This window comes from Prinia subflava, chromosome 14, assembly GCF_021018805.1.
Source record: "Prinia subflava isolate CZ2003 ecotype Zambia chromosome 14, Cam_Psub_1.2, whole genome shotgun sequence".
NCBI classification, from domain to species: Eukaryota; Metazoa; Chordata; class Aves; order Passeriformes; family Cisticolidae; genus Prinia; species Prinia subflava.
The window spans coordinates 7,173,429-7,199,328 of record NC_086260.1 but is presented as its reverse complement, the minus strand read 5'-3'; the positions used below and the strand labels follow the sequence as shown (position 1 = coordinate 7,199,328).

General features: G+C 42.2%; 1 protein-coding gene across 2 annotated transcripts in view; it reads right to left on the bottom strand.

Annotated features, from left to right (window-relative positions):
• The window catches only part of CADPS (calcium dependent secretion activator), a 208,717-nt gene that overhangs the window by 41,458 nt on the left and 141,359 nt on the right, over nt 1–25,900 (bottom strand). The window contains exons 17-20 of one of the 2 annotated variants that reach the window (XM_063411759.1): nt 15,035–15,141; nt 9,348–9,504; nt 8,225–8,366; nt 1,424–1,570 (exon numbers count right to left, since the gene is read on the bottom strand). In XM_063411759.1, the coding sequence (XP_063267829.1) occupies nt 1,424–1,570; nt 8,225–8,366; nt 9,348–9,504; nt 15,035–15,141 (553 nt within the window). The remainder of the gene's footprint in view (nt 1–1,423; nt 1,571–8,224; nt 8,367–9,347; nt 9,505–15,034; nt 15,142–25,900) is intronic. The other variant, XM_063411760.1, reaches the window with a different exon arrangement.

Here is a 25,900-nt window from a genome sequence, read left to right as displayed (position 1 = left end):
GCTTGTGAGCACCACAATTACTCTAATCACGCCGGCAGCTTGCAATATACCATTGATGCTCAAGCATTTTCAGAGGGATTATCCAATTTTCTGTCATTACATGATTCTTATCTTTTCAAGGGCAATACCACAAAGCATGCACAGAGCAAGATTTAAACTTTCAAGTACTCTTTACAGACAACTGCCTAAGCTAGCCTTTAAAATAACTATCTTAGCATGAATATGAGTTGTATGGCTTTGAAACATAAACAACCATGCTAATATTTTAAAAGGTTTTAAATTCTATTTAAAAAGATCTCATATCAGTGGTTTTTAAACTTTCATTCATTACCAGTGCTCTGCAATCCTGCCTGTGCCAAACTAATGGCAGAGGCGTTCTGGTGGACTCCAGGTGTAGATGTAATTGAGGGTGTTTCAGTAAAAGTGAGCAGGGAATTCCTGTGTGAGTTCTTCAGTTTTATATATTAAGTGAGAGGAGAGAGGAAAAGCACCACAGTGCTGACCAAGACCACCCTATGCCAACCCTGAATAGCTCTGTAGGATTTTAGAAGGAGAATGGACAAATAACAGTTCCCATGATAGGACATCTCGGGAGATGAGCTACCTCAGATGATGAGATTTGGGTTGAGCCCACTGTGTACCACATTGCTCACTGGGAAATCTCCTGTAAGAGAACTTGCCTAATCTGTGCTGAGGATTTGTTGTATGTTCCCCCCAGCTTCACACATGCACCCTGAGACACTCAGACAGGAAGCTGGGAGCACAGAGTGCAAGGCTCCTACAGAGCCACTGCTTTGACACTGTTTTCCAAGCCATAATCTAAAACTCACATTGAGAATATCTTTCTTTAGTTGGACATGGCATTATTTGGGCAGTAATGAAGGCTATGGAGCTTTAACTGCTCTCTAGAGCATCCCCCAACATAAATAAGAACTGTTACAGGGTGCTCCTCTTTCTTAGACTGCTTCATCAAAGTCAAGACAAAAATTACCTGGGAAATGCAGAGCTTGCATTCAGTGAAATTCATTTTTAGATCTACATCTGGTCCACAGAAATTTTTTGACTGGCATTGAAATTGATTCATCTTCTCTTTTGGACAAAACTCTTTGCTGAGACACATAATGTCACATTGTAAGTTCTGTGGTTTGTATATTATTCAGACTATGCCCCATTGTTGACAGCTATTTTGTAAAGCAAGATACTTGCTCAAACTGTCCGTGGGAGTTGAGACAAATTTTCAAGGTTTATACAAAAAAACTCTCAAAATACACATGCCAGAAATTCACTAGTGTCTCATTCAGAAAACATCTAATTAACTGTATCACTCTTTAAAGTTTTATGTAATGCACAGAAACAAACAATACATATCCATGCCAAGATTACTTTAAATTTAAATGAGATCTAATTTGAACTGAATACACACTCAGAATCATAAATAGCAGCCATCCATGACGGTGCAGAAAAGCTAGGCATTTGTGGGATGCCTAGTGGGATGTTAACTGGTAGATTTGGTACTTTAGGGAGATTCACATTTGGTAGATTCACATTGGGCAGATTACTTGTTAAACTCCTGTGGAAGAAACAGACAGAAAGAAAAAATACCATAACAGTGACAATGCCGATGTAGCAGAAGCACATGACACTCGGAAACAAATCTGCAAAGTTCACAGCATGAGGACAGTTAAAAAACTAAAGCAAAACATTTCAGAAAGAAGCATGAGTATGGAAGCTTAAATGTACTGTGTTTGCAGTCTGCCATAAAATTCAAATTCCCTAAGGAAAAAAAATGCAAACCAGAATGAAAAGAAGAATCACAAAGTACAAATTAGTAAGGAGAACTTAGAACTGTAAAAATAACTGCACCTTCAAGTCCTGATACCATTTCAAAGTATTTCAGAGTATTTCAAAGTATTTCAGAGAGCAGCTCTTCTTCCAAAAAATCTCCCTTCTGAGGAAGAGTCTCAGTTCTTACACACAGAGGCTCAATGAAAGTGCTAAACTGAGAGATCTGCTAAGGGACTGAAATTATAAAAAAGAGAGTCTGGAATTCCAGCCATAAGAGTTTTTCTTGCCACCAAGCTCAATGGAATTGCAATTTTGCTGCAAAATTTCTCTCTTAGACCCTCCACAAATAAAGATGGGCTAATCTGGAGTGATGAAACAATGAACTACAAGGTTCCTCCTCCGTGTAGACTGTGCCCTGATCTCCCTTGCATTCCTGGGTGCACAGAAAAGGATTCTGCAGCCCCACTATTTGTGTACTGTGAATGAACTGCACTTTGTGAATATACCCAGGACTAGTATGTGACTGTTTCATAGCTGGAAGTGAGCCATGAGGTGATTAAAATATTCAAAGGTTAATATGAAGCATGTGTACTTGGGCATCATTACTTCAATCAGTATTTTCAGATGTGCAACTATTATGCAAATAGAGATTTTTAAAAAGCGGACAGCTATATTGATTTATTGCAATGTTCTTTCCTGGAACAAGGTGCATATAACAGCACTGCCTGCCCAAAGTTTGGAATCCACCCACCCTGAGATATTTCATTGTACTAGGTCTCTAGATGATGTAATTGGTCTAATTCTGTTTTAATGAATATCTCACCACAGTTATATTCTACATGCAAAATAAAAACCATCAGGATATCTGGTAATCAGTAAAACAAACTGGATTACTCAACTCACATGTTACCTGGCTCTCAGCAGAGAGGCCAGTTTCAGAAAAATGCCTCATTTCTGCCCTCTCCCAGGAACACTGTCTGACCCACTGCTACACAACCCACAGGTGCTTTTACAGTCCCATGTGAGGAACAAAACCAGATGCTTTGACACTATTTTCACCAGATTGTTACTCGGACTCAGTGAAAATGGAATCAGAAATTGAGGATTTTAGATGACCCTGCACTGCTGAAGGTACTGAAAGCTTTTCTATTGATGCAGCTTCAGCATCTGAACTTGCCTGCTCTCAGTGACTGCATCAGGATATGCTGCTTTGGGAAGTCTCTCCCATTTCCCTGGATTAAATGAGTTACTTTACAGACACCATTATCTGGATTCCTGTGGCACTATCAAATTATACACTATGTCTCTCAAGGCATATTAAAATCTTAGTAACTTCCCTGAGACATATTTGGCACTTCATTTCTTGCTGCAAGTTTTATACATCAACCCCCAAAGTAATGGAATTGAGCTGCCTGAATAAATGTTTCCTAACGCAACAGACGATGTGAACCACATCTCTGTGAGAGCTCAGCTTGTCATTGGTGGTGGATGTTAGGAAACAGACTTCATTCTTTGTGAATAAATCCCTTCTTGAGGAGGAAAATTACAAATCAAAGTTTTTTTCTAGTGAAAAAACCCACGTCTATGTTCTGATTTCTAATTATTTCTATGATTCTTAGTAGATTTAACTTCCTGCTGTGTGTTCTCTTTTTCAGGCAAACAGGAGAATTCACTACTGTCACAAAGCTATCCATTGTTTTCATTCATACTGTATCTGCTGCTAAGATGATATGACTATTGAATGAGACATAGACTACACAGTGATTGAGAGAGTGTTAAATCTTCAGAAATGGCAGTGCATGTGGTTAGATACTGATATGGAATAAATAAAGAAATAGCAAGAGGTGGACAACATATAAATGTATAAGGAAAAGCAACTTAAATAACTTAGCCAGATGGTAAATACATAAATCAGAGGACCTTTGGTTTTAATATTAAAATTCAAGAAGTGACAGTGTTATATTAATAAAAACACTGTATTAATAAAATATGACTTCTAGAGTAAACAGTATACTATATTCACACGGAAACATATTTCTTTTATACAACACACTATTTTGCTGATGCAAGAATATGTTGCAAGAATAAGTTAGTACTCTTAAAACAAAACAAAACAGCAAAATAATGGAGTATATTATGTTAAGATACAGTAACTAATGTAAAAAAATATTCTCCTGAATTGACATGCACAGTTCTTCAGGTTAAACTGATCTAATTATCTGACTAACAGTTGCAGTGAGACCTCTAAAAAATGATTAATATTACCAACAAATGTTCCATGAAGCCTGCAATTGTTCAGACCATAAAACTACAGGTCCAAGATGAGAAACTGTTTCTAGAAGCCAGCCATGCCATTTAATATAGATGGCTAAATATAACCTCAGCCATCAGGCAGGGAATGTGGGCACTTGCATCAACAAGATGAGGGCTGTCTGATTTCAGACGACTCAGCTTCAGGACTGGATCCTGATACGTTTGATGAGACACACGCTCCGGAGCTGCACCACTTGTTTTCCTGGCTTCTGCTTCAGCCCTGTTTGGGCATGTGAGCTGTGGAAACAGCTTTCACCTGGACTGTCTCTGCTGGGGAGTTCTCAGTGCAAACAGACTGGCAATGAACCCCTGCACGACCTCCCAGCGCTCACACTGCACCGCAGCACGGGACACGTCCAGTTGCACCGCGGCTGCTCCTGTAGAGCTGCCCTAGCAATGAAAGGAGGGCAGAAAAATCACAGGATTTCTACTGAGCTGTCTGCTGGGTTCAGAATAGAGCTGAACGAGACCCTTGGCCACACCTAAATGCTCAGTTCCTACAGGATGCTAGAAATGATTTAGTGATGGAAGATGCAAATGCCTGTCTCTTCCATCACTATGAACACTTGCAACCTCACTGTCGAGGCTGAGCAAATGCTCAAGAGCAAATCTTCTCACAAAAGCCTTGATGTGAAGCAAAGAGCTTGATAGTGAAGTAGGCAGTCAAATCTGTGCTCTTCCTGTGACTGACACCCAGAATAGTAACAAAAATACTCACTTTCACTACAGCGGTGCTTTTCCTAAGGGAAAACATTTTTCATTATAATTCTGTAGTTGTACAACATTTTTCACTTTCATTCTGTAGTTGTACAACCTTATAAAATGATTAGTATAATCATATTATTCAAGTTTTAACATTTATATAAATGATACATTTATAAATAGTTTGCAAAGGGTTAGTGAGCAATTAATAGATGCTAAAGCCAGGACTACAGAGCAGTAGAGAGAGCCCTGGGTCAATGAATAAAGTCAAGTCATTGAAACTGGCTGTCATTGCATGAGCTTTAGCATTTGCTCAAAAAGATCTTTCAACACAGACACACACACACAGAGACACACACACATACGTGTCAGCTGGCCGCGAGATAAATCAGCACTCTCCGAGAAGCTAGCATGAAAAAAACCCATTGCAAACCCTACTTTTCCAAGACCTCTCAACTCACCAGAGAACAGACCTACTCTGTATCCTGCATACTTGGATGACTGTGCGAAGGACAAGTGTTCCACATTGCTCTGCGTGGATTCATACAAGCGCACCAGCTGCTCTAGCTATAGGGCACGGACCCCCTGCAAATTCAGCAGCTCTGCAGAGGCACATTACAGAGCCCTCATGAGCACACAAAATCCATGCTTTTCCCCCCCATTTTTAAAAATACTTAACAGTATCTCTCTCACTGTGATTTCTATACCTAACTCCTCAGAGCATAAGGTGCAGAGTATTCAGCAATGAAAATAGAAGAAATACATGCTTGCAAACTGCCATCTGGTCAGGTTATGGAGGGCTACATATTTCAGCCTTGACTGCAAACACAAGTACAGAGAAACCCTTTCAAAAGATTCTGTGTTGTGGAATTTCTTGGTTAACAGGAGATAATGAAATTTCCTTATCATAATGCACTGTAGAGATCCAGGGCAACAACAAGCTTGGTGGAACGGTCAGCTTTGATGATCTGTCCTTGCTGGCCAACTTGAAGGTCTATCTCCAAAGCAGAGGAAAGCTGTGGAAGAACATTCTGCAGTGTTCCTGATTTCCAAAAAAGCTCTGCTGGAGAGATGTCAGTAGAAGGTCACAATTTGGTTGGAATTGGCTGCTCCAAACTATTTGAGAATTCATGGCCAAATATTCAACTGTGCTACAGTACGGATGTGTGGGGTGAGAAGAGAGTAGATACAGGAGGGCAAATCAAACATAATAAGTCTCTAACCTGATTTTTTCTGCAAGTTCCCTGTCGATCAGACAAAGAGGAGCAGGTGGTCTGCCCAGGAGGCAAAGATGAAGATGCCTTAACATTTAGTTCTGAACAGCACATGAAAAATGTCATAAGATCCTAGGAATGACACTCCTCTTTTCCTTTGCACTGTATGTGACACCCTCTGGCACTCACTGGTGCCTCCCTTCACCGGGCCACATCACGTTGAGCCAGCGTTTGCAACTCACAATTTTGTGTGCGAGACATAAGAACAAAATATCAACATGTGAAAAAAAACCCATGGTGCATCTTCTCACCAGATGGACAGAAGCTTCTCGTGCAAAGCACCCACTTTCCTGCTGGAAGAAATCTTTTAAATACCCAAGTCTGTAAAAGAAAGCGTCCATCCTGGGCTTTTGCTTAGAGATGCAATGCTCAAAGCACGCTGTAACTGGAACTCCAGAAGGGAATAACCATCACAAGAGAACTAAGAAAAGATCTTTTATAACTATCAGAGATAACTTGGAAGTGATAGATGCTGGCATACCCAGGGACAAAGCATTCTGACAGGCAAGTAGCACATCCAAGTACTTATGGACATCTATAGTTAACTCCCTGAAGTCATTAAAAAGCAAAAAGATGACAGCTTCTGATCAAAGAAAAAAAAAGCAGAATGATTTGTTTATTGAGTCCTTGACCCAGGTGGACAGGTACACAGAGTTAACTGCCTCTGTTTCGTAACAGACAAGGAAATACATATTTTTTTACTAAAGCAAAGCTCTGAAGCTGAAGTTAATGCTAACTTCGAAGTGCAATTCTGCTTGAAGGAGTGGCTGTAAAAATGGCATTCTCCTACTCGAAAGATCTATTTCTTGTATGTTTTCTGGGTCACATCTGCTTATTTGAAACAAGATTTTTTAGGATCTTTAATCCTGTTAGCCTGCAGACCAAAGACAGCAAATGGAAAGTGAGAGAGGCTCCTGAATGCCAGCCACTTAACCCCACTCAAAACAGAGGGGATGATCAGGTGTCAAGAAAAAGCCCGAGATTTGGCAGGCAGAATCCTTACGGATGCTGAGGATGCACAAGAAAGAAAGGAAAAAACCTGGGTACTCAGACTCCAGGTTGCATATGGGAGGCTGGCTGCTGAACAAATTCTCTTTTCCTTGTAAACGGAACATATTTGGTGTGAAAAGCCCTGAAAGACCACACGTTCTTTTATACAGCAACCTCTGAGAGTGCGGTGCCATTTCACTTTGCCTAAAGAATGACAAAAAAAAAAGCAAGGAAAAGAGTCTCTCCAGAGGTCACCTGGTCCCAGTTCCTGCTCTGAGGCACTGCCAGACCCATATTGCATGCAAAGGGGCCACTTTTCTCTTTTAATATCTCTATCAGAAGGAAAAACCTGCTAGATCCCTTTGTAGGATCTGACTTGATTTTATAGAGCAAGCATGAAAGGGTTCAGCACTGCTCCAAAACCTGTGAAAATAACAACAGTAATCCAAAGCACATGTCACATTTTTATCATTCACCAGTTCTTGAGTTCAACTTGGGTTTTTCTCAGGCTCCCAATTTGTTGCTGGTAAACTCCTAGCTTTCCAAATGTAAGAAATGATTATGCTTGAATCATCTTGCCTGTGTTTCACTTTGGTTTCTGCACGTCTAATCCTACAGGCAGGGGAGCTGGAACTGGCAGAGCTGCCCTGGACATGGGGACATGTGCAGCCACCAGCCATGGGGCTGATGCCAGAGGCACACACTGCACTATTGCCCCCACGGGGTGGGTGGAAAAAATGAGTATTGAGAATAAATACAGCAATGACTCACAGGGGTTATAGGGCTGGAACTGAACACAGTGAAGCGAGATTTTTTTTGTTCTGAAAAGGAGCTATGTGAGTTCAAAAGCAGCATTGGAAAAGGCTTTTAGAATGGGTTCCAAAAAGCCATGGCAGTTAAGAAGGTTTTCCCATTTTCATGCTTCCCTGTTCAAAGGCACATGGTTCAAACTGAGGCAGCAATGCATTTCAAAAAGCCAATACCATTTCCCTCATTAACCTGAAAACCCTGAAGAGATCAGGCCTCCTAATTTATAGCATTAAACTAGAACGTTTAAAGCATTTTCTGCATGTCCAGTCTAACGTTTGCTAATTCACCTCTATATGAATCTCCATCCATTTGCACCCAAATTCCGATTGTATCAAAGGAGGTTTCCTTACTTTACTGGCTCCCATGACTCCCGCTCAAAGCCCCTGTGAATTGACTGTGCAATTGAGGACTCCATCAGATCGACATATCTAACAACAAGTGGAGCAAACAGGTCTTGGAGGTGTTTGTGGAATTTTCCATTGCACAAATTATCTAGAATAGATAAATAAAAGTATAGTAAGACACTACTGTTGCTACAACCTCTGTAACAAACCACAGCGTGGCACTTCATCAAACAATGAATTTGTCAGTGAACAGGAAAACTTCAAGAACATAACACAAGTCAGAGTTCACGACACAGACAGCAGGAATGACTTCTTACTCCAAACAAATAAACAGACAATGAACCTTCTTTTTCATTAATGTCAAACTTACAAATACATTATCACCTCCTGTGAATAAAACCAGTATAAGAAACACAGCATGGCAAACATTATGGCTTTAGCAAGTGGGAGAATAATTTCTTCTTTGGTTGCTCAGTACCATGATGCTGGAACTTGCCTTCTGAGGATGAATCTCTGGCTTTTTTCACAGTCTTAGAAAGCTAGCTGAGATCCTGGTCTAGGACCTAGTTAAGGCAATGACAAGTTTGCCACCAGCTCCCCAGGGAGGGTTGGACTACCCAGGAAAGTGCCGAATCCTCACATGGGTTTTGAAATCATGGGCCCAAATGCTTTAGAAAATAGTCTTATTTCACAAAGCACTATTTTTCTGAACTACTTTTGCTTCCATTTACTTTCATATTTTCTTCCCTTCAATAGAATCTTAAAGCAGGGACCAATTTACTCCATGCTAAATAAATGTAGTACACACATATAAAACGATACACACATTTAATGACATTAAGATATAGAGTACCTAATTCCCTGCTTATCAGGCAGCCATTACCAAGAGACTTGAGAAGATGAAGCAAAATAAAAGTTCAACTTCCCACCTTTGACTGCAGTGATTTAAGGGGTGTGCTTTTCACTAGGAACAATGGAGCAAAATCAAGCTGATGCTAAAAGAGTTTGCAAATCTGTCAATCTCTGCCCATCTCTGCGTGTTCTCTGTGCAGTCAGGAGAGGCTGAAAGCATTATCAGTAACCTGAGCCGCCCGCTGAAAAGGAAATGATGAGAGTACAAAGTACATACAGTCACTACGGAGGGAATCGTTTATGAGCTGGAAGAGCGGGAAGCTGTCCCAGGTGTCTGGGGGCTGCACCTCTAACGCTGCGTCCATATCCACTGCAAACAGCGACAGAAAGGTCTCCGCATGCTCAACCATCAGGTCTGACCACCAAGCAAAGGCCTTCAGAGTTGGTAGAAAAAGATAATAAAGACGTGTGTTAGTTTTAATAAAGCACAGGGAGAGATGTTAGGCCACGTATCTTAAAAAAAAAAAGAAAAAAGCGCATCTCATGGAAACTATCTTTATTGTAAAGAGAACAGTGCTTTGGAGAGCTAGCCTGCATGGGCAGTGCTAATCACAGAGTTAGGCACTGCTGCTCTAAACACAAAGGTTTCTTGTAGAGCATCTCTTCAGAGCTCCACTGGAAAGGCATGCAGCTGTAACGTGGCAGACAAGGTTTCATCTGTTCAATTTACAATAAATGACTTCATTCATCATTAATGATAACTATCAGGAAAAAGATCAACTATTTCTTATTTCTAAAGTACAGAAATTTGGGAGTTTCTTCACAGTGCTTGTGGGTTTTCTGACATGTTTTTCAACAGCTTCAACTCAGATTCAGTACTTGCATTTGTCTTGAAAAACTGGAAGCCTGAGACATTAAAATCTGTCCTAAATCATTCACACTCTGTTTTAAAGATATTTCAAACATCACCAGTAAAAGTTATTACAGCACTGTTCATTTTACGTGGTTAACTAACACACTACCACCTTCATGATGCTACTGATTAGGAATCCATTACAAAGCTCTACTACCAACATGCCAAGGTAAAAAAAAATGTCTATGGCAAGCCTATATTTTCACAGAGGCAGGAAAAACATGTGTCTCAACTTGAAAACCAAAAAATACCAGTGAGGTAACTCATTCTCATGCACATGGGTCCTTAAAATTTGCTGTGCGGGCTCTCTGAGGTGACATTCACATCATACATGGCTCAGATGTGAATGCTGCAATTGCATGCATGCGTGTTCAGTAGTCACTTCTGGCTGGGAACATGCAATATGAGAAGAGCTGTCCATAGGACCATGTGCTGTCATTTTGAAGTAATAGGAAATTACTCCGTGACTTAAAGGAGCTAAGGAACAGCTTTGGGGCACTTGGCAAGAAAAAGAAACCTCTAGGTTAGGCACAAGAGTGGAGATGAAACAGAAAAGATTGGGAATGCAGGAGTCAGTTTGAAGAAGAATTGCCAGCCAGGGAGGGGCATTTTTTGCAGGTTTTAGCAGACATGAATAAGCAGAATGAGTTTCCATTCTCTCAGGGTTCAGTTTTGATTCACTGATAAAGAACCGCATTGATGTGCATGGCACAACTCCAGCTACTGGTTCACTTGGTTGTGGAGAGGGAACAGCACCCCCAAACCCAGTTACTGCCATAAGTTTCCCTGTTTTCCCTTCTCAGCTGCCAGTGATACTGGCAGGGGGTCTTCAGAACTATTTCCACTCCCTCAATCCTATAAAATATAAAGCAGACTGACACTGCCCTGTTATTACTCCATGAACTGATACAAAATTGGTATGAAGGCATGGATAGATTGGGCATTGCACTCGGCATTCTCTTCCCAGAGTACATCCAAGATGTAGAAAAAACAAAATAACCATGTGACTCTCAAACTAATCTTAGTATTGGGCCTGTGCCATTATGGGGGTGAAGATGTGGATGAGGTGAGCTCTGCCATGAAGGCACAGCTTCAGTGTCTGCCCATGCCTCAAGTGGCAACACCAGCAGGTTGTGTCCCAGTGGTCATGGCCTGGGGACAAGGTGGCTGCAGCAGAGTCCTTTGTCTGCAAACTGTCCTCAGCTTCAGGCCCATGGAGAAAGCTGCCCAGCTCTGCTGCAGCATCTCCTGCTTAGGGATGCTAAGGGTGCAGTGCCAGTGGTGACAGTGGCCCTGGGCACCGGCAGAGTCGTCACTCTGGAAAAGCCAAAACCACAGCGAAGGAGCCTGTGTGGGGCTCAGACGTTGGACGGAGCTCTTCAGCTCCTCTCCACACTTGGTGCTGGTGTCCAGCCAGGCACAGGGCTGAATGCTGGGGAGTGCCCTGCTGGGAGGCACCAAACTGCTGAGAGAGCATGGAGGAACCACCACCATCAAGACGTGGGTGTGCTCCTGATGCCAGCTCCAACCCGCTCACAAAGGAGGGTGGGAGAGCAGCGCTGCTGCGCAGTGCGGCTTGCAGGGTCCTCTCATGGAAGCAGTGCCTAGCTGTGGTTTTCAGGGAGGCTGTCCTTGCTCTGATGTGGTTTCTCTGGCTGTGCCTCTGCCTGCCCAGAGCCTGCCATGCTGGCACCCACCCAACACTGCCCAGAGGTCTGGGGGCATGGAGAGACTGCCACAAAGGACTGATGGCAGCTGGCATTTGGGGGGAAGGGAACAGAGGGGAGGCCAAAGGATGTCTTCTGTAACAAATCCCAACATAAACACTTCAGAGTCCTGCAATAAGAACCTGCTTCCATGAAAAGGGAAAAAAAGAGCTATTTTAAATAAAGAAAAGCATGTGATCATTGGTGGGGAAAAAATATGTCCAAACCAGTAACAGTTTCCCTTTTTGCTTGCAAAGTTAAATTTTAACTCCGTAATTCTCTAACTTACGTCAGGATCCTCAGCCTCCTCCCTAATTTCTGTAAACAGGATTGGTAACACCATACTTAGCAAACCTCCTTCAAGATGGTAACATTTCATTTATTTACCATCTACTTACCTGCTTTGCTTAAATAATAATGTAAAGCGGGGGGGAAAAGTGTGCTTTGTAGCCAAACACACCTATTGTATATTTTACACATGGATACACATGTATATATGTATGACCTCAAGGAGTTAAGATACATATATACATATACACATATGTATACATAGAGAGAGAAAACACACGTTTAAAAACAGGGGAATGGCACTGTCTCTGGCATTTGTCATCAGTCTTCCAGAGGAAGGGAAAGGGAGCTAGGAGACATCTGATGGGAGAGATGATACAATGACAGAGACCTCCTGCTCCCAGATTACAGACAGAGGCACACAGATTCTGCTGTTTCTGCCTGTGCTGGGCTGCTTCCTTCTTACAGGTAAGACAAACCAAACTGACTAGACACGATACTCCTCTTGTAGTGATTTTTGAACATGCTCTCAGTGTTATTTTCTACATTCTCATTAGGGAGTCTGCCTGGATGTCCACATGGGGAAAAAAGGGGCACGTGTTAAACGTAAAAACTGTTATTTTTCAGTAAAGTAAGGCATTTCTTCAGTAAGCAGTGGAACTTAATTTTCTGCTGAATAACTGAAGTGGACCAAAGAGTCATACCTCACAGGCCAAGTCTTCTCCAGGTGAGTGACAACATATTAAAAAAGTCACCTGGAGTTACACAGGGGGGAAAAAAAGGTGAAATACCTCAGCAATGTTCATTGCACTGTGACAGGATAATGTGGCTACAATACATAATAAAAATCAGTGATAAACTACCCAGCCTCTTCTCTCTCTTCCCTGGGTGCAATTCCAAGTGTGCAGAGAGCTGGCCAACTGCCTGTGCCCTGCTGAAATGCCACAGCTACCCTCAGGACAGGGATTCAAAAATGCACCAGCAGTGTGCTGGGCTTCTGGAGAGAGATGGATTTCATCCTTCCAAGTCACCGTTCAGAACAAGGGACGGGGATGCCTCCTATCTGTGTTGGCATTAACCTTCTGTCTCTAATCAAAACCTTGTGACACAAAAGATGCTGGAGAACAGTTCTGAGGCTTCCTCCTCATGTGAGGATCTTGGCAGTGTGGCTGGCTGAGTGTGACTGGTCCTGCAACTACTTCCTCTTTTCAAAATAAGCTGTGTTTTAAAAAACAGCTCCTTCCCAGCTGGTTGTACATCCAGCCTGTGCTGGTGAGGAGTGGAATAAAACAGTTTTTGCACAAGCACAGCGCTTTCAAGCACCCCTCGCTTTAGTAAAAACGAGGTTTATTTCACTGCTCACCCCATATATTCTCTCTCTACATATAAATACTGTATATCCAGTACAAGGCACATACAGACAAAACCAGAGGAAGACCACTACCATTCTAGGCACTCGTGTAGTACTTAGTCCATCTCCACCACAGTGTACTAGAGGTTGGGTGAATGCAAACGACAGGTAACAACAGGCTGAGGAGCGAGTCCAGGCAGGTAGGGTTGTGTCGGGATGTAACTGCAGCGCTTGTAAAATATACCCATTGCTGCATGCAATGCCTGACTGCTATGCCACATTTACCCTCCTGTGTCAGGCTACCAGCTCTGCAAGCAGCCGACCCAAAGTTGCTGTTACATTCCTCGGTCAAAGTTACGGAAGCGAGGGCAACCAGGGTAAAATCCCAGTAGGAAACATGGCACTGAGAGGGCATGCACGGAATATGACAGGAGTGACTCGTTTCATTCGGTTTAGTCACATACCTCTTTCCCCTGCCAGGATCATCCAAGATTGAATGAACAGTAGAAAAACAGGGAGGAAATTTAAATATGTCATCAGGCATTCATTGGGTCTTGTGGATTGCTGTGTATTATCAATAAGTAAAACTATACTGCATATTTAATACACACCGGAATGATTTTTAGGTGACTGTGAAACTATTTATTAAATCCTCTTAATGCAAAATATTGTGAGTATATCTCGATATATATATATCAGTGGGAAGGAAAAGAGAAAATAGTGAAAGAGTGCAACAATACCTACAGTCATAAACAATAACTGTTCACTCCGACTTTTAAAATTATTAACTTCTCAATACGCATTCAAGAGCACCAGATTTACAGAGGACTCAGGGCTCAATCCTGCAAATACTTACATGGGTATGCAACATCACCTGTTCAGGCAGAATTGTCCTGACGTGCTGAGAGCAGGACTACAGCCAGCCATGCCAGCTGCCTGTGGGATCAAGTGTTTCCAGGATCAAGCCTCACGATTTTCTGGTATATATTTGACTATGACACGGTTTCAGTGGTTTTAAAACACAAATCTTTCTGTTAAGGTGCTTCAAAGAGTTAATAGTGGTTGTATTAGGCCTTAGATAACCCAGATAATGAGTAACAGAGCATAGTTCACCCTAACCTCTGTGACTAGTAATTGAGATATTCCCAAAAAGTCAAGGCAGAAGAGCCCAACAGGAAACCAGATGAGTTAATCATGTACTGGAGGGGCCCAGGGAGACCCCTGGAAACAACCTGAATTCTCAGAAAAGGGCAGAAAGGAGAATTGTTCTGTTCTGTTGCAGTTTTCCTTGCTCCCCTCCAGACAGCAGGAGCGGCAGCTGCGGCAGGGACCCGCTCATGCTGGCTGGAGGCACACACACAGGTCATGATTTGGAAATACGACCTTTCTGGAAAGTGGGCAGGCTTGCTCTTGCAGGTTGTTGGTGGTGAATATTTTGGCCAGATTCGGCTCCTGCTGGCACTGTCAAAAAGGCTGCAAACTGACATCGAGGAGAGCACAACTCAATTAATTCATCCTTCAGCCCTCCCTCCCCTCTGAAAACACATTCCTCTCGAAGTGTACTTTGCCTTCATTGTGCTTGAGCATATTTTCAGCTTTTAAAAAAGATAACCACCAGTTGGGAAGACATCACACAAATACACAAGGCTCCCACCGGATCCTGTGGAAGACCCTGGGGTTATGACCTCGCCGGGGACGCTGCTCACCTCTGCATGGTGCTCTTCGTTTTGCTGTAGAACTTCAATTACCAACTCTGCCAGACGTATTGTGTCTTCTAACTTTTTAGCTGGTGTGACTAACCGGCCTACATTCTCTGTAGTACAAGAACTCAAGTTAAAAGGAAGGCAGGGTGAAAAGCTAGACGAAGAGTAAGTTATTTTAGAGGTTAAAAAAAGAAAACATAATACTCTGCAGCTTTAAAGATCTTTTCATGCATATGTTAAATGCCTTTATAATTAGTACTGAGCAAACCAGAAAGCCACGTTCATTATTATACTATGAAAATACAGTGCTCCAGCTCCAAATTTTACAATACTGTCAGAGTTGGTTTTCTTTATGGTAGCACTTTATTAGCTCAAATAAGAACATCACATTCCCTAAAGACAGCATCTGGCCACTAATGTATGAACAATATGTATCCTTCGACGTATATGATGCTATTATAGGAATCGTGTCTATATTATTTAAAAATTCTTTGAAGATCAATTCAAACAAATCTGTCTGCACTTGTAATAAATTGTCAGACTCGAGCAATTTAAATGTCACCTGCTACTAAAAGCAAAACTCGCAGGTCTGTCTTGCTCCAGGATTTAACTCCACAAGGGTCAGGAGTTACGCATGCTTGAGGGAGTGAAAAGTGGTAAATCCCACGCTCATAGGTAAGATTTGTATGGGAAAAGAGATGCAACCTTACAACAAAAACCCCGCAAAACAAACCAAAGAGTTTAAATCCTGGAGCTTAGTGTTCACCTATTTTGAGCTATTTTGCAGAGTTTTCTGAAAACTCTAAAAAGTAATTAAATTATATTCTTCCAGGTAATTTATATTATTAATAACACATTAAAAATATGAGGTGCTAACAATATGGAACATTTAGAGCATTTCACTAGAAATAATGTAGAGGAAAAGAAAATAATCACAATTTCCCTGAATGTCAGCTTCTGCAGAGCTGATCACAGACATGTCTCTGGTTTACACCCAGGTCCCAGTCCCAGCTCTCCTGAGTAGCAAGGGCAAAGAGGGGCATTTCACTACACAGCCAGTTCACACCTCAGCATCAATGGGTATTTTGGCCTCTCCACGGTATCAAACAGCAGCTCACTGCCCTGGGGTGTGCAAACTCTCCCTGTGATGGTTGTTTGGAGCAGGAGTGGAGTGGGACACCTGCCCCCTTGGGATCCAACAGGCCAGGTACTGACAGGGCATCTCACTCCAGCCTTCCACACACCCTGGGTTTTTTTTCCTACAGTTTTGGTCTTGTTTACTGGTGGGAAAGAAGCTTGAGGTTGCACAAAGCGGCCTGTTCTGCTTGACTGGGTTACCCAGGGAGAAATCCCTGCCTTGCTGAAGGCTCAAGGAGCATTCGGGACTTCATTCTCCCCCTCAAAGTCTTGCCAGCCCCTAGTTCTCCCTGAATACCTGTTTACAGGTTACACAGTTTCCACAAAAAGGAAAGCTGTACGTTTCAGGACAGTCCCAAATGTGCCTGGTTTTTGGAGGAGCTCAGCAAGCTGGAGTCTGGCACTGTAGGGGCTCAACTTGGCTAAGGGATGGTAAAGCACCAAGCAAATGAACTCTACAATTTTACAGATTGGGACAGAAACCTTGGGTGTTTCTTCTCCAGTTTTGCTGCTGTTTCTTGTATCATTGGAAACAAAACAAAAAACAAAACAAAACAAAAAATCAAGGTTCCCCTTAATATAATTTACTGAGCAAATACCGAAATTGGAGAGCTCCTGGTTAACTCCTCAGTCTTTTTCCTATACTATCCAGCACCTCAATGGCTACAAGAAGTAGAAAATACTTCATTTGCAAAAGGAGCCCAAAGACAGGCCCCTCAGTGAGATCTGGTTTTTCTGCACCTCTGAAGCCAAGGGGAAGCTTTTCCATTGATCAGTGCAGCATCAGGCCCATTCTCATTTACAACATTGATCTGCTCTCAAATATAACTAAAAGACAAAAGTGTTAATAAGAACAACTGCTCAAAGATGCTGTCTTTAAAGAAAATATTGATGCTTATATAACTTTGGCAGCCAGCAGATGTCAATCTTAATTTTTTTCCTTCTTATTTTAAATATTTCCCTGGTTAAGTTACTATACATCAGAATATTCTGCTAAGATAGCTGGAGCACTGACAGTTACATGAAACGTATACGATATACTTATCAAACATTTCATCCAACATCATGTAAAGCTCATACATATTTATAGTTTCCATGCAAAATGTTATGCAACAACAATGTTATTTTGTGCTGACGTTGATATTTGAAAATGTTGCATATGTCAGACATTGCTAGACAAAAAAATGTGGACATTTTGAAATCAATGCTACCTCTAAACCTCTAAAACCTACCACGTCGCGCTAGGTGTTTCGTATAAAGCTGCATATGAGGACTAGCTTTCTACTGCTACACAAGCGGCTGCTAGACTAGAAAACCACTGAATAAAAGAAAGGAAGACTATTACAGTACTTGGCGGCTGTTTGGCCATGCCTTTGAGCATATGATCTATCATGTTAGTCTGCGTTTGAGGAGATGATGGTGGCCCAGCCGGCGGCTTAGGCTTGGGCGGACGGGCTGGTTGTGCATGACGGAGAGAGAGACGCCAAAAGTAAAGAGACAAATGACTTCGTAAACAGTGACAAAAAGATGGAGATTTCAAAAGGAACGTAAGCAGAAATGATCAAATACAAATGGAGTAAGCTGCTGGGTTTTTGCTTATCGGTATTTGGGGTATTACACGGTAATGACACCATTTGACAACACATATTCTAGAAGTCAGCAGATTCGAACATCCTACAGCACCACGCAATCAGAAAGCTAAAAATTCAATGCAAGTACGAAACCGCACTTGGTGCAGTCACACGAGGAGACTGAGATGGGTTAATGCAGTTAAAACTCTGGAATTCAGAAAAGGTGAACTACAAACACGACTTGAAGTCAGCTCCCCAATGCTTAGGCACGTTTAGCAATAGAATAATGAGCCATAAGAATTAATTGCTTTGCAAATATCAATTACACATTTTAGAATTAAACGTCACTGTTGGTTAAAGGGAGCTATAAAATATTCTTGTGCAATTTAAACATGTAAAAAAATCTGTCACTTAAAAATGTGTGGTTCCTGATCGTTTCCAGCTCATTTAATTATTTTCAACTTGGAATTCTAGTGGCTTTTATATTCTGGGTTGAATCATATATAAAAACTTGCCAGCTCTATCAAATATGTTACTTGCTATTCCAAATGTTAGAATACTGCAATCAGGACTTGACCCATCTGTCATATAGTTTACAATATCAGCATAGGAAAAATTCAAAGAAAATAGCCTTTCCTTTTTCATACACCCAGAGAATAAATGATATACTGTGAATATATTAACACAATAGTTTCTATTCCTTTTAATAACAGTTTTTAGCAGCATTGTGACTATTTTTAATCATGTCATTTGCAAGGAATCTGGCATATTTATCTGGACATTCTATTGCCAAAAGTCCTTGCCATTTTGCTTGCATTTTCCAGTGGGGGAATAAAATTCAGTTGGCTTGTGCAAAGGAGATTTCTGATTGCTTTTATTTCTCACAGAACTATAACACTTATCAAAGTATAATAAAGAATATTCGAGTAAACCATTAAGGAGTGTGAGTTAGGTTGGTGCCCCTCTCCATACACAGGGATAGATAAACATACATACATAAAAACACACACAGTGCACGTGTGTGCACACGTGCACACGTGCACACACACACACACACACACACACACATTTTTAGTTTTTTAATCTGTGTAATGATTAATTCAGACTCTCATATTCAAGCTACTGGCTTTCTTTCATTTCCTTGTTTTCTTACAACAGGAAAAGCAAATCTATTCCTTCATCTCTGGAGTAATACTGATCTTTGTTCAACATTTACCAAGGGTGACTTTGTTCCCAGAAACAAACCTCTCAGCCTCAAGTGACAAAAATAACTGCTTTTTGGGCATTGGCCTAATGACTTTCACTCTACTTTAAAATATAAGCAAGAATTCAATTTGGCTACTCACTGATTGCTCCTGAGCTTGACATGCAGATGTAGGACAAATATTTTACTGCTCATCACTATGGAGAGCAGTTTGTGCCAAGGTCTCTGGATGGGAAGGGATAGTGGGGAGAAGGAATTGTACATCTCCTCCCACCCATGTCTGACAACCACAGGGTGGGAACCCCTTGCCACCCAGGGGAGCCTGTTGGGTGGCAAAGTTGTGGGTGTCAAAGACAGAGAGCTCTTCCTAAAGGTGCCAAAGTCAAGGTGAAAGGAATCTGAGTTGCACTTCACTGCATGCCTCAGCACTGCAGCCCTCAAGCACCCCTGAATGTGGAGTCCAGCCCCGGCACCCCTAACAGCTACCCATCCAAAAATAGCTCTTAGGCTTCACAGACATCCAGACTCCAGAGTGTTCAACGGGCCTGATTAGCACAAGTGTTTTCTGTCCTAGGGAAAAGTCATTAATAGGGAAGGAGGAGGAGGAAAAGGCAAGAGATGCAGCAGCATCTTCACGAGTGCAGCGCGTACAGAACAGCTTGGAGGAGGCTCCCGCTGTGCAGTTGTCAGCACAGTGCCCCGGGGTGGCTCTCACTTCTCTGGGGGGCCTGTGAGGGACCCCTCCAGCACCTTGCCCTGCTCCTGGCATCCCCCCACCACCACCCGCTCTTGGAAACAAGCTCCCACAAGGTACTGGAGCAGGCTCAGCAACAAACTCTTGATATAATTCTGATCTGGCCCAATCTGCACAAATATTCAGCTCTTTTCGCACATTTCAGTTTTTCAGACCCAAATTCAAGGCTCTGGCATGATGGCTGCAGAACCACCTGGAGCTGAAGGAGGGGAAGAGTTCTCTCTGTTCCTGGGGGCACCCATGAGCACTCATGCTTTTCTTTGTCATCTCTTTAATGCAAGAAAATTTAAAAGATTAAGGTCTGGCTAAGGAAAGGGATTAATTTCCTCTGTAAATTTAAACAGAAATGGGGTTGTGACAGCCATGCACTATGAGGCCCTAGAGTTCACACACTTCTCTAGGTCCAGGTCTCACAGATGACACATGGGGTCCCTTTCAGTGTGGCTCAGCTCCTGCTCAGGGCGAGGGAGATGTGTGAGGTTGTATGTGATGTGTGAGGCTTTTATGGCACTTGCTAGTGATCAGCTGCAGCACTTTGGCTTTTCTTTTTTCCCTGTCCTTTTCCTCTCTGGTCTCTTGCTACAGCCAGTAGCTACTACAGTTTACTATCAGAAATGCTCTTGTACTTGGTGCTCGTGTGTGTCAGGTGAGTAGGATTTAAACACCTTCATCACTGAAATCACAGCAAGGAGCAGCTTCTTACTGCCTGACAAAGTGCTTTCCTGGACAAACTTCTTCTAAAGGTTTTTATGCTTCTGCATGATACTGGCACATAAAATACACGCAGAAGCTCAAATTACTCGGAAAATTCTGGGTTTGTGCTTGCAATGAGCTTCAGCCTGCAATAACAGGTATATTGATAAATCTGTGCTACTTTGGGTATAGATATTGCACACAATCCATTGTGTGGGACTCTTCACAGATGGGAAGATTTTTGAACTACGTATTTCTCCCTCAGCACCATGATTTCTGCTACATGAGTTATTAAGACATCAGCAACATTAAGAATTATACTTGCAATAGGAGAAGAATATTATTGACTTTTCCTATTTTTTAGAAGCGTAGCCACTGATTCAATGATTTCCTCGTAATAATTCAAAATATATGACCCTTGCCAAAGGTTTTAGCATCCGAGTTTTGTGTGCATTCATTTGTGAGCCAATCATCAAAACTATACAAAAAGCTGCTGTTTTCAAGACAACTATAAAGCATAATGGACTTAGCCCAAGGACAAGGAAGGGCAGCCTTTTATTATATTCATGAAATTAATTTGCGTGGATCTGAAAGGGGTTTCAGTGATGGTAGTTTTTCTCTCAAAATAAGATGTTTTATTTTAAAGGAAAGAAAAAAAATCAAAGGTTTTTTAATTCAGAAAGAGATGCCAATTCACCTCAAAACCTCAACATACTGAAGAGAGAACTGCTTTCCTGATTTTCTAATGATTATTGAGCCTAGTGAAGAATTTGTTCCTATCTGAATTGTGTCTCATGCCCCAGGCAGCAAGTTGCTCCCGCAGTTGGTGGGAGACTCACAGAAAGATAACATCAGAATGCAGATCTCCGGATTTCTGAAGCTCTTGCAATAACTTTGTACTGCTTCAGACATTGCCTTCGAAAGGGCAAGAGGAAATCTTGAAAGCTGCATAACAATTCTTTGTTAAACACAGCTGAATGCCACTTCAAAGAATGAAACAAATAAGCAGCATTTCAGCACACATGGATACAGGTTACAGTCATGCCTGAGTAAAAGTACAGGATTTATTCATGACTTCAGCCTCCACTCCTGCACACAAGGATGGATGTTTTCATATTTTACATTTTTATGTACTCAAAGAATGCATTTCTTTTTTTTTTTGAAGCTTTGTGGTTTATCACAAATGCTGGAGTGATTGCCCAGGCAGGGTTGGCTGACAGATCACACAGGACCTCTCCTTCCCTTGCCTCAGACCTGGTCCATCGACAGGCAGCTCAGCTCCTCAGCTGAGGTACGGATGTGTGCACAGAGCTTCCCAGGCTGAGATCCAGAAACAGGGAGGGCGAGTGACGTAAAGTGAGCATGGGACTGTGACAAGGGCCAGTATGAATGTCTTGTAAAATGCCACTGCTTCTTAACAACCTGCTGTGTTGCTCTAGTCTAAACCCAACCTCTCCTGCACCCGTTTCCTCAGTGGAGGACGCCTTCCACGCCTGCTGGGGTGAGTGTACGATCAAGATGCTCCGTGGCTGGTGCCAGCTCGGGCTGACGCAGCCCAAGCTGCCGTGCTCAGTCCCTCTCCGATGGGTGCACCTGGGTCCCCAGCCTGACACAGGCACCTGAGAGGTGTCTGCCTCTGTACAGGCACTGCAGCTGCCCCTTGCTGCTCCCTGGACAGCACTGACCCCTGAGCTGACCGGGTTCCAGCTTCACACCCACGTGGCATCAGCACTGGGTGTGTTCTCAGGTGAGGTCAAGCCTCCCAGGAGCCCATCCAGGGAGGACAGTGTGTGCCGGCCGTGCAGCAAGGTGATGTGTGCTGCCTTGGGAGGCTCCTTCCCTGCACAGGGGATGGAGCAGCTGATGGATGAGCAAAAACCTGGTACTTTTGGATAGCCCAAGGGCAGGTGATTTGCCCTGGGGACAGAGCAATAGGACTTGAGTGGGTTCTTCTGCTCTCCAACTACTTTCCATGAGACATCCCACTGCCCTGCCACCCACACCCTGGCACTAAGCACCAAGACCTGTCTCCACCCCCATGTCTCCTTCACTGCTCATCTTTGTGCACAACTCAGCACTACAATGAGAAACTCTTCCTTACAGAGACCAAACCCAAACTGTAATATGAGAGTTACTCAGTCTGAAAACTGAACCCCCCCTCCACTCTTATATCAAACACAATCAGTTGTCAAACTGACAACTACTGCCTTGGCTGGCACCACCTCTGAAGCTGCCAGTACCCAACTCCAGCAGTGCAAGGTGGCACTTGTGTTCATGGGATCCCCGTGCATAAGAGATGGAGAAGTTATTCTTTTCTAAAATAATTATGTATTCCTGACTTACATAAATAAACAAACATTTATTAAAAGGTTACAATTATTAACCTGAGTGTTAGTAGCTTTGTCTGTTTAATAATTAAAGTAAGTAATTTATTTTTAATTCTATTAGCACAATTTCATGTTTAATGTTCTATTTCAATATTTTAATGCAAGGCAAGAGACTACACATTTCTCAGGAGAAAGAACCAAAGGATAACACTTGTGTGTTTAAGAAGTTGTTTTCAGTGTCTTATTTTTATTCTTGCTTTTGGCAATATAAAAAAGTCAGGCCAAACCCCAGTCACTTTTGACTCCACTTAAGCTGAGGAACCAGTTTCAAGTGAGTCCTGCTGACCTTGCCTGAAAATTTTTTATTTAAAACAAAGGGAAATTTGTGGGCACAGAGCAGAGGAGTCACAACTCCCTGTGCCCTTTCACTTGCTCCAAGCACTGGGAAGAAGCAGGTTATTTTTAAACAAGCTGGGCCATAAGAATGTCCTTCTGAATTTCTAAACTGCAGGCACGTGACAGGTTATTGCAGCAAGCACAATGCCTCATGCAGTTACTGTGCTTAATGCACAACAGCCTGTGCTCTCTCTAATCCTTATAGTTAATGGTAATAATTGGGGCTGTTCTATTTCCTTTTGTTTATTTGCAACTTTCACAGGTGTAAGGAAAAAATATTCTCCATTTTCTAAATACTGATTGTTACTTACAAGTTGTGTTACTACGATGCAAAAGATTATGGGCCAAATTTGAGCTGAGGAGGTCTGGGGAAGCCAGAACCTGGCTCAGCCTCTTGTATTGCTCTTCTAAAGCAATTTCTCTGTGCAAACAGAGCTGAAATCAACTGGATCCCTTCTTTTTTCCCCACAAAACAGAACGATCTACTCACAAAAAGGAATGAACAGTTCAGGTTTCAAGGACTTTGGAACTAGGACTCCGGGATACAACAGAAACGAGAAGAGGGGCTGCAGAGCTCCACCATCCCTTCTGCAGAGATGTGCGCTTGAGCTGAGCCTTTGCCTTGTTACATGTCACCACAGGTCATAAACGAGAGACAAACACGACTTCTGTCCCACCAGATTGTTTGTTACACATTAACAAATAAATAGAAATAAAGAAATAAAGAAAAACCCAGTCCTCCCATCAGGGCAGAAAACAGAAGGTATGAAAACCAAAAATGAACGTTAGTTTACTTATAAATGTGCTTGTTAGGTGTGGAAAATTAATGGCCAAATCACCAACATTTTTTCACCCAAAATGAGCTGCAGTTCTTTTGAAAAACAAGAAATCTTCTCTTTACAAAGACTAGTTTCTCCTCTACAACTGTCTCCTAAGAAGGCACTACATCTCTAGAGGGTATTTTTAATCTACGCTCTAGTCTATGAAAGGAGGAAAAGGAGATTATGTAGACAGCACAAATTAACTCCTTAAGTATCAATGCATCTCCATTTTCAGCCTGAAGGAGTACATATCTTAAGGAGCTATGAAAATAGAAAACAAAATAAATATAACTCAACAGTCCTAACAATTTATAATGCATATACAATTGTTCACCTGCGTCCTTTTGATTCTCTATATGAAAGAGAGAAAGCAACAAGGAGAGAAAAGAGAGAAACAAGAACAGATATGCAGGATTAATGAGCAAGTGGACCGCACAGCCCCCCAGTTATGCATGATATATGACATTTGAAAAAAAGAAAAGTCGCCCCGTCTCGCCCCCCGCCCCCCGAGCGTGGGGTTACCAAAGGAAGCTCCTTTCACGGAGGTGAGAGAAAACGCTGCACAAATAGAAAACCAGAGAGGGAGAGCTCTGAGGACACAGAGGGGATCTCCGAGTGACAGCAGGGTCGGGGTGTCCCCTCCAGAGCTCGGTGCAAAGGAGTAAGTAAAAAAACTGAGGAGGAGAGCAAGTAGAGTGCATCCTTTCGCTGAGAGCTAACAGACAGGAGACATTAAGATCTGATGTACAGAGAAAGGACAGCCTCATACGATCTTATACACAGGATTGGGTAAAGATTTTATACGCAGGCAAAGGGATGGCTTTTTCCAAGTGTCCTTTATCTGACCTCTAGCTCACTTCTCCACAATGTAGCTGCTACCTTTTGATTGTGTACCAGTGACAAGCACTTTACAAACTGGGGTTACACAGAAGCAAAGTAAAAATGCATTCAGGTCACGGACATAAAGAAGAACTGAAAAAACTTACAGACAGTCTGAGTTTGTCACAAACAGATGGGTTAATTGTCTAACCTGGTTTAGGCTGATAGAAAGTGACTGGACTTCTCACACTGGGTTTCACAGACAGAAGCAACAGACAAGCCAATGCTAAAAGACTTGAAGCAAGGAGAGTGAGTTGGTTTGGATCTGGACTTTCTTGAGGTAATGAGAACAGAGAAAGTGAGGACAGCATGGAGAGGAGGGTGGTAGGTACTCACGAATGGTTAAATCCATCACTTGAGAGGCCAAGCAGAAGACAGGATGCTCATACATTTCTCTCTTTTTCCCTATAAAAGAGGATTTGGGCATGCAAGAGGCTTAGGTCAGAGGTAAAGAGGTTACAGGCTATAGGTCAGAGGAAAATTTCATATCAGGTTAAAAGGAAAGCCACAGAGTATTTTGGGATACACACAGGATAAAAAGAAGAAAAAAAAGAAAAAAAAAAAGAAAAAGGAGGGTTAAAATTTGAGATCTACTGGATTAACCATTCAGCATGCCCATGAGTCACAAGAGAGGCTGTGACCATGACTCTAGAGGTTTGCTCTGAACTGTTTGCAAGAATATAATGATCAAAACATCATGAACAGAAGGAAATAGAATTCCATTGGTTTAAGGCTCCGAGATACTAAGGATTTCAGCCTTCAGTATCTAAGGCTTTCACAGGTATTTCTTCATAAGCATAGCCTCAAGCACTGCTGCCACTGATTTGGGTCTGCATTTCTAAGAAAAGTGCCTTAAACACGTGGCATTCAAATGTCATTCAAAAGCAAGATTTCAAAGCCATGTCCAGAGAACAGGAATGCGTGTCACCAAGGTGAACTCATCATTTGCTCTTCTAAGGAAGTATTTGAATATGCAGTGGACTATGCTCATGAGAGAAAACCTGATGCATGCAGCTGGCGGATGTTGGGTTGTTCAAATTAACAATCCCAGCATGCTTGGAAATTGGTGTTACAACCACTTTTGTAG